Source organism: Xiphophorus hellerii, chromosome 16 (assembly GCF_003331165.1).
Source record: "Xiphophorus hellerii strain 12219 chromosome 16, Xiphophorus_hellerii-4.1, whole genome shotgun sequence".
Classification (NCBI taxonomy): Eukaryota; Metazoa; Chordata; class Actinopteri; order Cyprinodontiformes; family Poeciliidae; genus Xiphophorus; species Xiphophorus hellerii.
The window spans coordinates 9,804,741-9,816,432 of record NC_045687.1 but is presented as its reverse complement, the minus strand read 5'-3'; the positions used below and the strand labels follow the sequence as shown (position 1 = coordinate 9,816,432).

The following is an 11,692-nucleotide window of genomic DNA, read 5'->3' as shown; positions in this document are numbered from 1 at the left end:
TTTTTAGAGCAGATAACCAACTGCAAAGGATTTGGAAACACAATGTTGGTACAAGGGTTATCATTCCAACTATTTTACCCACTAGCATGTTGTAAAATATGAATGTTTTACATGCATATTTTGTAAAACATGATGTAAAACATCATGTTGTGCACTTAGACTCCAGACAGAGGGGTGGCGGCAATACTGCAGAAAACTGATGTGACTGAATTTAAGGAGGTAGAAGAAGAAGAATAGGAAGCAAATACCCGGAAATCAGTCTGAAGGTCTTCTGTTATGAGTTTAGGTAATACGGCTGTGGATAAGAACTTGACGTGAAAATGGGCGTTAAAATAGAGATGTTCAGAGTAAGTAAAAGTTAATCGAAACTAACCCAAAATATTTCAGTCTGAACTTTTACGTTTTAAAATGAAGAAACGTTTTTCTTTGTCAGTTTACGATGCAGGTAGATGATGTTTACAAATTTACAGTATCCACCGTGTTTAACTTCTTCTGATCATTTTTTCCTTGGCCAGATGATGCTCTATTTATCTTTTCCCGTGACCATGTTTTGGATCTCAAACCAGGCCGAGTACTTCGAGGAGTATATCGTTAAGAGAAAGGTCAGCCATTTTCCTTGTGTGTTGTTTTAATGTTGCATACCAATCCGTCTGAAATTATTCTATTAATTCAGGCTTCAATCTTTTAGAATTAATCTTTCTTGTCAAACTTTGATCGTTTTGTAATTCCCAGAGGGAAATCTTCCCACCGGACGAAGAATCACGGGTGAGATGCACAGAACTGATGTTTATAGTCTTTTACTTCGTAAAATGAAGAAAACAAGATTTTTTTTTACACTATATTTTCTTTTTAGAGCAACAAAGAAAAAAAAGATTTTAACTTATAAACAATACATAAATTACATTTTTAATTGGTCATTAAATACTTATTACCTGTTATGCCACGTTTTTTAAGTTCATCTTCACTTTTAGCTGATTTTTATTTTATTTATTTATTTATTTCAAATAATGAGGGATATTCTGTTCAGATTTTGTCTCTGAACTTCTGAATACCACTATAATTCTACTATCATTTGTGTAACATTTCTTGTTTTCTTTTTCAGAGAAAGGAGTTGGAAAACTTTAAAGAGCGGATGCGCGTTCGAAGGGAGCAACAGATATTAAAAAAAATGTCAGAAAACTGAAGATTTTGTGGTCAGGAAAAATATTTGAATGTTCAGTGTAAAAACAAATTTCTGTGAATATTTGCTTGAGGAAAAGAGATTGCTTTAATCTGGCATGAGACAACAGAAAGACCTGCAAGACTAATGCGATCTGAAGGTGTGTTTGGCAGTTTTCAAGGATTTGCCTGATGTTAAATTTATTAATGACATATTTTTATACAAGATTTCTTTATGTTTTAATTGCTTTTTTTTCCTTTGGGTATTTGTGATACATACTATGTTATACATAGTTTTCTGGAACTACATTTTTTTATGTGTGATGCAGATTAAACATATACCCTGAATGTATTTGACCAACTTTGTTATTTTATTTTTGCCTGGTTTGATCAAGGATAATTTTAAAAAGAAGGAAAAACAAACAGAACTTGTAGGAGGATTTATTATTAAATCAGGTAATTTTCTAGAAGTGCTGTAGTTTTCTGCATAACCTTTTCAAGTTGCAGTTCACTAAAAGACTGCAGCTTATGTGTGTTTTTTTTAAATACATTTATGGCTACAATGTTATTATCCAAAGATTTAGAAATCTTTCCAGAGATGCTTGTACTCCTTTATAATTCAAATGTGTATATTCAGTTCCTTTTATTGTCTTGTGAATTATTTTAAAAAGATCTAACTTAAGAAGGCTTGAAAAACATCAAATTAATCAAGTCAAAAGGTGTGAATCCATATGTACTATATATTGCCAAATGATGAGATCAGCAAAGTTAGGATAAATCAGTATTTAAAATAGTTATATAAAGAAATCCTGTCGAACAGTCTGAGATTGTTTGAGCTATTCTTGTCATTAGAATGACTGTTTCAGAATTCACTTTCTATTTTTGTTTGTTTTACTCAGCAGGCAGGAAACTCTTTTAAAACTCATATACGTCACAACTAAATTTGTCACCATGCAACATTTTACTTGATGATTGATGTGTTGCACTCTTACTGGTTACAACTTGTTTTAAGAGGTACTTTAAGGAGCTTTTGAGTTTTGGCATGCTTAGAAATGATACCATGAGCCAACTTCCATCCATTAATTTTCTGTACACCCTTGTCAGGAGGGGTGCTGGTGCCTATGTCCAGCAAACTTTTTGGGCGAGAGGCGGGATACACCCTGGACAGGTTGCCAGTCTGTCACATGGCATGAACCAACTTACAGCAGCTCAATAAGCTCTCCAGGATGAATACCCTCGAGAGAATTGTGATTCCTTTTCTGGACAGTCTTACATTTTGGATGTGCTCCTACAGCTATAAACAGCTGAAGATTGCATGGTGAAAAGGTGTTGACATGTGTTACCCAAAGCCCATTGGATGATTGCCTTTGACACATTTGGCAGAGAGAAGTATCCAGAAACATATCTCTCAGTTTGTGAATTTATTTTGTGCACCTGTTCTATTTTTTTTTAATTATAATTATTATTTTTTTTGCCGTCATTCATTTTGAAAATGAGATTTACTTGCATGATGGTATTATAATATGAAAGGCAGATCACCATTAAAGATATTGTTTGGCTTTCTTTTTGTTTTTATTTTTATATATTTCGTTTTTTATATGAGAAACTAACATTTGTTACATTTTGCTCATTTTGTTGCACCGTCATATTGTAATAATAGTAACCGACGTTAGGTGGAAATGTTGAGCTTTCTATAGCAAAGCTCTTAACATGAGGAAGTGACTGACTTTAAAGTACACTCCTGTCAAGATGGCACCGAGTGGACTGAAAGCGGTAGTTGGAGACAGTAAGTAAAATATTGGTCATAACTTATGAAGTTTGAGCTTTTTTAAAGTTGGCACAGGTAGTTTAGGTCGTTTGTTTGTTGTTGTTGTCTTGCAGCATATTCAAGACTTCCATAATAGAACTGTGTTTAGGCTGTCGATATACCAGACGCCTCTTCCTGTTTTGCTCCAATTAAAACCCTTCTGCTAACAAAGGAAATAATATTAAGACATGGGTAAAAGGCGCTATTGTGAGTCAGGTGGTGCACAGCTTTTTTGTTAGAAATCTACGTCTGTTTCTGTTGATATCCTTGAAAAATAAAAACTGCGACAGCAGAAGTTGTAAGCTAACACCTGCTAGCTTATGTAAAAGGAAGTTCGCCAACTTTGAAATTAATTTATTCATAAGAGATATTTTAGGCGTCAACCTAGTACATGTTAACAAGGTCACTTTTTTCATTTTTTAAGCAAATTTTCCAGAGTATGCCAATCTTAAATTAACAGCAAAAACACTCATTTCACTAATGTTGGTAGGTTGAAATGTTTTATGTTGTGCTTCAATCCCAATTTACGACGCACTAGAAAGCTTAACAAGTTATATTGTTTTCTTTACTGCATGACTACATTCTATAAGCAGAAATGTTTATGCACCAAATTCTAATTGTATAAGTCACTTAAAACCAATCTTTGTTTTGAAGTCATCTTTATTAAAAAAAATAGCTGAAATTTAACTTAGTAATTTTGCTTCTTTAATTTGTAATTTTAAGTAGCATAGTGATCAAAAATGTTCACGAACACACAGTTCCCACCCCTTTCTAAGATAAAAAAATAAACCTAATTCAGTGGTACAGATTAAAACAGCGGCTGAGACGAGCCTTTGATTTATAGATAAAAACACTTGCGGATAGCTGTGTGCAATGTTTCACAGTTTCCTGCATGGTGAATTGTACTATTATGATGACGATAAAGAGTTGTATTTTCAGTAATCATCATTGAAGAGGACTGATGTTTTTTTTAGTAATGCATTTTTGGACCTCACTGACCATGTTATTTACATTAGCAATTTAACTGATGGAAAACTTTTATTATTTATCACTAAAAGGAAATTTATTATGCATTATTTTTTAATGATACACAATATCATGATACCTGTGTGATAGGTTTTGGGACAAATCCTCCAATTCACCCTTCCATGCATCAAAAAGCACTTTTCAAAATTGAGTTACAACAGAAAAACTCACTAGGTGGAATAAGTCTTATCACAGACATATTACTTTCAATATTTAACGTTATTTACTTGTTTTAGGTTGACGCTACAATTTTTGGTATTTTATGGATGTTTTGTCAGTTCTTTGATGTTAGGTTAATTTCATATAATGTATGTCTTTTAACAGATGTCTTTTTCTTCTGCAGAAATCCTCACTGGGGTCATCAAGAGCGTAAAGAAAGAAGGCGAATGGAAGGTAGTAAGAATTCAGAGATGCATTGTTTTCATGCCTGTTTTGTGATACTGACCTATGTCCATCCACAGGTTTTAATTGTGGATCACATGACCATGAGAATTCTGTCCTCCTGCTGCAAGATGTCGGACATTTTGGCTGAGGGTGTGACTAGTACGTGTGCAGACTTGTGTCTTATGGTGTTATCTTAATGCTTAATGGCACAAACCCACTGACCAGGACATCTAATCGATTCACAGAGTTTTCCGAATCACTATTGAATTGGAAAAAAAAATTAATTGCAATGCATTGATGACCCCCCCAGTGGCACGTAATTCTTTTCCTGTCTACTTTTCAGTTGTGGAAGACATCAACAAACGCAGGGAGCCAATTGCAAGTTTGGAGGCCATCTATTTGATTACACCAGTGAAGAAGGTTACTTTGTTTTGTTGAAGTTTATCTTGGGATCTGTTTGATACAATTCATAAAATTACTTAAGTCTTGCTCAAAAATCTTTAAAATATTCTATTTTTTTCCAATTGCAGTCAGTTGATGCCCTAATCAATGATTTTAAAGATGCAGCATTTACTTACAAAGCAGCACACATCTTCTTCACTGACAGTAAGATGCAAGCATTTCTAAATACTGGACACTTATTATTCTGAGATGTATTACAGTAATACCTGATGTAACAATAAATGTGGAGTTTAAGAGAACCTCTTTTGTTAATGTAAAACTAACATTTCCTGTTTCTCATAGCCTGTCCTGACAGTCTCTTTGCTGACATTGGGAAATCCAGAGTTGCCAAGTTTGCCAAGACTTTAAAAGAGATCAATGTTGCATTCCTGCCCAATGAGTCTCAGGTCAGCACTTTAAAAAAACAAACTTAATTATTGTATAATTTTTTTATTTTGTTACCGATGAATCTAATTCCTATTAATTTACAGCATGTTTAAGTTTCTTTGAAAAGTAATTTTCTTTTATTTCTTAAATGCTGTCCTGTTTCTCTTAGTCTTTGTGTTTGGTGTTAGACAGCAAGCATATTTCCTGATTTTTATGTTTTTAAAGCTTAAAATAAAGTTAATTGTAAAAAAACAATTAAATTATTGGATTAGCAGACCATGCACTTAAAATATAACTTTTAAAGATGGTTGTATTTTAAAGCATGGGTGATAAATAGCCAGGCTTATTAATTGACTTACAATATAACACAAATTAATCCTGCAACTGCAAATAATTTTTTATGTAAATGGTTTACTTGGCAATTTAATGCAAACAAATGTACATAAAGATAAATCTGTTTATTCCCTGCAGGTATTCTCCCTGGATGATCCAACTTCTTTGTCCTTATTCTACAGCAAAGAGAAAAGCAGTGATAGAAACACAATGATGGAAAATGTTGCAGAACAGATTGCAACACTGTGTGACACACTTAACGAGTATCCTGCAATCCGATACCGCAAGTATGAAAAACATACTGCACAGAATTTTAAAATTAGTTTGCCGCTTAATTTGCCTGCTGATTGAAGGTGTGTAATAATTTGCTTCTTCAGGGGACCAGAAGAAAACGCTAAACTGGCTGAAGAGATCTATCAGCGCCTTAATGCTCACAAAGCAGACAACCCAAAAATGGGGGAGGTTAGGAAATATATTCAGCAGTTTTCCATCTTCAGCACTTGACTTTACTTTGATTTCTGGGTTTTTTTTCTGTTTGTTTGGGGTTTTTTTATACAAGCTTCGCTGAACCTTTTTCCTTTTACTCTTCTATTTTCTGTCTTTCTTAGCTCACATTTCCTTTCTTTCAGGATGGGTCTTAACAGGCATGTATTACTGCTCTCTTTTCTCTTTTTGCCTCTACATATAAAGTGAATTTGATAAGCATGTCATCTAAGCATCTGGTTTGCTTTCATTGACGTCAAAATGGCATGTTTGCTTAAGTATTGGCTCATGTTGAGCTGCAAAAACATTTGAAAGCATGACTTGTTTATTTATGTTGTCTTTTAAATAAAAGGGTCCAGATAAGGGTCGATCTCAACTGCTGATTGTTGATCGTGGGTTTGATCCCATCTCGCCTGTTCTGCATGAGCTGACCTTCCAAGCAATGGCTTATGACTTGCTAGATGTCAAACAAGACATCTATACGTATGTCAGCATTTTACTTTTTTCCCCTAATATTTGTCCGTCACTTGCAAGTTACATAAGAAAAATTGTGTGTAACTTATTTTGACATAATGCTTTACTGTTCAGTTACCAGTCAACTGGCATTGGGAATTCAAAAGCGAGAGAAGTGCTACTGGATGAAGATGATGAGCTCTGGGTTCAACTAAGGCATATGCACATTGCAGATGTAACAAAGTGAGTTTCTTATTTTGATATATTAATCCCATTATGTGACATTTCCATGTGTTCTGGTCAATTGCTTTCACCTGGTTTTGCTATTCTGAAATTTTAGTATTGGAACATTAGAAAAAATAGAAATGGAGTAAATTTTTAATCCTCATTGCATACTGCTACTCTACATCATAATAATAATACGGTAATAATAATTGCAGCAGCTAAAGACAGCAAACATTTCACAAAACATTAAATTACAGTTTAGTGTTTAAGGCTTTTGGATATTTGTGTTAATGCAAAATATTAGAGCATGATTGCACATTATTAATATTTTGATTACATCTTAATCCATTATTCCAGAAAAGTGACAGAACTACTTCGCACCTTTTGCGAAAGCAAGAGAATGTCTACTGATAATGTAAGTGCATGTTGCTTGCTTGTTTATTACAGATTTATATTGGAGAAAGTTGTAAATAAGAAATCGGTAATTGCTATATAATCAGAAGTTTTTAATATTTGCCACTTTTTTTGTATTTCAGGCCAATATTAAAGACCTTTCTCAGATGTTAAAGAAGATGCCACAGTATCAGAAGGAGCTCAGCATGGTGAGAAGTTTTAAGCTTTTTTTAGTATCTTTATAAAGTTATGAGAAATGTAAACTTGTAAATCAATAAAAATGAAGAATGCTGATAATAGTTTATGCTTTTTTTCTTAATCTTCAGGAATGACAATTAACAAACTGCTTCTGTTCTTTGTTATATTTTTATGTTGATCAGTTGCAAATATAATGGCAGTTGATCAAGTGTTGGTATTTCTTAAACACTGCTTAGTTGAGCTATTTCAGGATGCTTTTCTGTCATGGTAAAATTAAATGTTGCTTGGGTCATTAAATATATTCTACATTTCTTTAATTAAATTATTTTTTTTACCCAATTTCTTTCATAGTACTCTACTCATTTGCACCTAGCTGAAGCCTGCATGACCAAATTCAAATCATCTCTTGATAAACTCTGTGAAGTGGAGCAGGTCAGTATGGAGTGTTCTGTAGACACTGAGCATTTTTAAGTGTCTTCAACATTATTGTAGCTATTGTTGCTATTGCATGTATTTTCAATGTAAACACAAATGTTACTGGAGTTAGTTCTAAAAGTTAATCTCAGTCTGAATCTTTTGGCTAAGAGTTGCTACAGCTTCATAGTTACACTGACAGTAACTGAGAGAGAATTACACTATTTTGTTCAATATTTGACTTCAGCTTGTCACCGTTTCTTTTTTCCTTTTTTTTTGTTCCACTTTAGCTTTCCTGGATATGGTCAAATGTGATTGGTACTGGCCGGTGATGTTTAATAGTAAATTATGATCTGAGTATTGCATAAGAAGTGTGGGAGCAGCAATAGACATCCATATGTCTACAGACATGCATTAAGCTGTTACATAATAACTGAGTTGATAGGAATTTACAGTAGTACACATGTAGTACGTTCTGCTATATTCATTTGTCAACCAGTTGGAGCACTGGGGGAAGCCACAATCCACACAAGTGTTGAGTCGCATTGTGTTGTTTGTTTTGTGCCAGACATACCTCCAGAAGGGATGTGCCCGGCAACATTTAGTTCTATGTCAGATGAATCTCAAGCACACAGGAAATGAAGATCAAGGCATGCTTGTAGTATTATGGGATACAAGTGTTAATGGGTGCTTTTTGTATGAGCAAATCACTCATCTGCACTAATGGATTGTCAGCATCTCTGAAAGCTGCCTCTTTAATCCTGTGGGCATGCTTTGGCTCTAACATGGCCTGTGTGGTCCAAACACCAATAGTTCTTTCAGCTGTCATTTGTTTAAAGTGTTAGGCGACCATAATTAAATGTCAGCAATGTTGCTGATCATTATTTAATACATTGTGTGCACATTATTATGCAAGGGTGTATTTTGATAATATTTTTTTTAGGCATTTGTTCTAACTTCAAGCTGGATAGACTTGAATGCTTATTGGAGCAGAAGATGTGTATCTATATCAAGATGTGCTTAAGTATTAGGCAGCTTAATTTCTTTAGGCGGAATGGGCCAATAAAGAGATTTGGCTAAAATGACCAAAAGTTTCTGAGGAATACAGTACTCTTAAAATTGCTAAGATATTGAGGCGTGATCACAGGACCATCAAACGTCTTGTTGCAAACAGTCAACAGGATCACAAGAAACGTATTGAGAAAAAAAAAGTAGAGGAGCAGGTTCTTATGTCAGTTGCTTTGTTTGTTCACTGTCAGCTAACCTGAGTTGATGATTCATTTTTTCCAGTTACAGTCAGTAGCTAACTAAGACTGTCTTCCCCAGGACCTGGTAATGGGAGAAAATGCAGAGGGGGAAGCTCTAAAAGATGCCATGAAGAGCATTGTTCCTGTTCTGCTTGACAATGAAATTGGGGCTTATGACAAAATCCGCATCATTCTGCTGTACATTTTCCACAAGAAAAAAGGTATATCATATTATGTTTTAAATTATTGCAATCATTTTGAATGGGCACTACTTAACTCTTCATGTGCTAACTGGTGTATGCTATATATTTTTTCCTTGAAGAAAATATATAACATGTGAAATGCTGAAAATGTTTTAACTATATTCACAACTGAGTCAATATCTTTAGGCATTGGGCAGGAGAACCTTACCAAGCTCATCCAGCATGCCAACATAACGCAGGAAGACAGCAAAATTATCTACAACATACAAAACCTTGGCTGTAACATTATAACTGGGGTAAATTTCCTAATGTAATTGAGCTGTTATGTTCAAGTTTTCATACTACTGTTAATGATATTGTACTGAGTTATTGAGTTATTTTCTGCCAGGGCCGCAATGCTGGCAACATGCTGCCAGAGCGCAAAGAACGAAAAGAGAGTACCTACCAACTCTCTAGATGGGCACCCACCATCAAGGACATCATGGAGGTATAAATGATTAAGTGCCATTTTAGATTTTGTCGACCTAAATTGATTTCTGCACTTGACACACTCTGTGCTTCTGTATTTGCAGAATGCTATAGAAGACAAACTGGATAAGAAACAGTGGCCCTTCATCTCTAATCCAGCACCAATTAACACGACTCAGACTGCAGTCAGGTAGATCCAACACAAACATTTTAAAGTATACATGACAGAATTTGCATGGGCATAACAAAAAACGACTGACATGTTTTAAATTAAAGCATATATCAGGTAATGTCCAATAAAAGCTTTTATCCCTGTAACTAAATAGGAGCCAAGCTTTTGACAGATTAAGTTGAAGTTAAAAAGCCAAAAATAGGTCGGCTTTACTTTGAATGCACTGCAATCCCCTAGGGAATTCCCATCATGAAGAGGTTTCCTCTGCAAACGATCGTCTGTATTTTGTTCATAATCTGTCTAATGCACAATGTTTTCCTGCTTCCTTTTAAGCAAAGTGCACCATTAAATATAAGTAACTCCATATTATATTATAAAACCAGACAAGATGGGTTGAATGTTTGACTGGAGGACCATTATGAAAAAGATTGTCATAATGCACAAATATTCATTATGCAACATGTTTAAGCCCAACAGAAAAAAAAACAATAAAAATATGGGTAACACTTTATTTGATGTGCATAAGACTTGAAATGACACTGTCATAAACATGGAGTCTTTATGAATGTCTATGACTGGTACCATGAAGTGTCATTTGTTAAATAATGAAACTTGTAATGCAAAGTTGCTCTAAAAGTTGTATTGAAAGTCCATTAAAAGTGCCAACTTTGCATTATTTTGTAAGTAATGACACTGTAATGCAATGTTGGCACTTTTAATGGACTTTCATTGCAACTTTTAGAGCAACTTTGCATTAAAAGTGTCATTATTTACCAAATGACACTTCATGACAACAGTCATAGACATTCATATACTCCTTCATGTTCATGACAGGTATTATGTCATGTTTATGACAGTGTCATGTCAGACTTATGCAGACTTATGTCAAATAAAGTGTTACCAAAATATGACTACTTCTTACATTTTGGATATAATTACTTGTTGCCAAAGAAGTAGATTTTTTTTTTCTCTCTCTCTAACTCTTACAGCAGTGCACGTTTTGGAAACTGGCACAAAAATAAGTCTCCAACAGAATATCGCTCTGGTCCTCGCTTGATTGTTTTTGTGGTTGGAGGGGTGTCACACTCAGAGATGCGTTCTGCTTATGAAGTCACTCGAAGCACTGATGGAAAATGGGAAGTGCTTATCGGTGAGAGAAGTTTTTTGTTTTTCAGTTGTAATTCTCAAAGCTCTTTCTGCAATAATGTTCCCAGTTTTTTCTAATTATCAATGTTTATATTTTTTGTCTTGACAGGATCCTCTCACATCTTGACTCCAACCACCTTCCTTAATGACTTGAAGGTTCTGGAATGAATTCCCAATTTATATCTTAGTCCCCAAGTAGGTAAAAGCACAAGGAATAAAGGAAAGGTTTTTCATTTGACTGGTTTCTGGTATGCTGTCTTTTATATTGTATTAACTTAATTTGAATACGAAGATAACCTATAGATGTAACTGTGGAAGGAAATAGCTTATTCTTTAATTCACTTTTATTTTATTATGGATGTATTTTTGCCTGGATTAATCGCTTTTGTTCTAGCAACTAGAAATGTAATAAATATTTATATAGATGCATGTATTTTGATTAACCTATTATCAACCAAAAGTCCTGTTTGGTTTGCCAAGATGGTTACTTGTATATCACATGATGCAATTAGTGAAATTGTGACTTACTGAGATGACAGTTAAAGTAAAGAAAAATGAAAAAGATTGAAGGCTGCTAGGGTTGTTTTCATATGTAGGTAATTGTATCTTAGAATCTCAACTTCTGCAATGAAATGTTTTTGAAGTATTGCACAACTAAATTAATATATTGATGGAAACATGTAGAGTGGGTGTTTTGTGTCTCTATTCAATAAAAATAAAACCTTCAAATGTTTGTTTTTCCTTTAGATCCTGG

The 11,692-nt window shown here is 34.2% G+C and overlaps 2 protein-coding genes across 2 annotated transcripts; both read left to right on the top strand.

Moving 5' to 3' along the window:
* Positions 1-211: 211 nt before the first annotated feature.
* pet100 (PET100 cytochrome c oxidase chaperone) lies at positions 212-2,717 on the top strand. Its single transcript, XM_032588423.1, has 4 exons — positions 212-347; positions 516-602; positions 733-765; positions 1,103-2,717. Exons 1-4 carry the CDS (start codon positions 321-323, stop codon positions 1,181-1,183), a joined length of 228 nt encoding a protein of 75 aa, XP_032444314.1. The 5' UTR covers positions 212-320; the 3' UTR covers positions 1,184-2,717.
* Positions 2,718-2,841: 124 nt separating this feature from the next.
* On the top strand, positions 2,842-11,667 carry stxbp2 (syntaxin binding protein 2). The gene is made up of 19 exons (XM_032588393.1): positions 2,842-2,944; positions 4,335-4,384; positions 4,453-4,534; positions 4,719-4,795; positions 4,906-4,981; positions 5,120-5,223; positions 5,675-5,823; positions 5,914-5,998; positions 6,372-6,502; positions 6,608-6,715; positions 7,055-7,112; positions 7,234-7,299; positions 7,640-7,720; positions 9,029-9,170; positions 9,339-9,448; positions 9,541-9,639; positions 9,725-9,810; positions 10,782-10,942; positions 11,048-11,667. Exons 1-19 carry the CDS (start codon positions 2,908-2,910, stop codon positions 11,104-11,106), a joined length of 1,761 nt encoding a protein of 586 aa, XP_032444284.1. The 5' UTR covers positions 2,842-2,907; the 3' UTR covers positions 11,107-11,667.
* The last annotated feature ends 25 nt before the right edge of the window (positions 11,668-11,692 follow it).

Excerpts from the sequence above, each read along its gene's own strand:
- pet100 (XM_032588423.1), top strand. The coding sequence starts at position 321 with ATGGGCGTTAAAATAGAGATGTTCAGA. Across the intron at positions 603-732 it reads AGTATATCGTTAAGAGAAAG|AGGGAAATCTTCCCACCGGA; the intron begins GTCAGCCATTTT and ends TGTAATTCCCAG. Across the intron at positions 766-1,102 it reads CACCGGACGAAGAATCACGG|AGAAAGGAGTTGGAAAACTT; the intron begins GTGAGATGCACA and ends TTTCTTTTTCAG.
- stxbp2 (XM_032588393.1), top strand. The coding sequence starts at position 2,908 with ATGGCACCGAGTGGACTGAAAGCGGTAGTTGGAGACA. Across the intron at positions 2,945-4,334 it reads GAAAGCGGTAGTTGGAGACA|AAATCCTCACTGGGGTCATC; the intron begins GTAAGTAAAATA and ends TTTCTTCTGCAG. Across the intron at positions 9,171-9,338 it reads CATTTTCCACAAGAAAAAAG|GCATTGGGCAGGAGAACCTT; the intron begins GTATATCATATT and ends CAATATCTTTAG.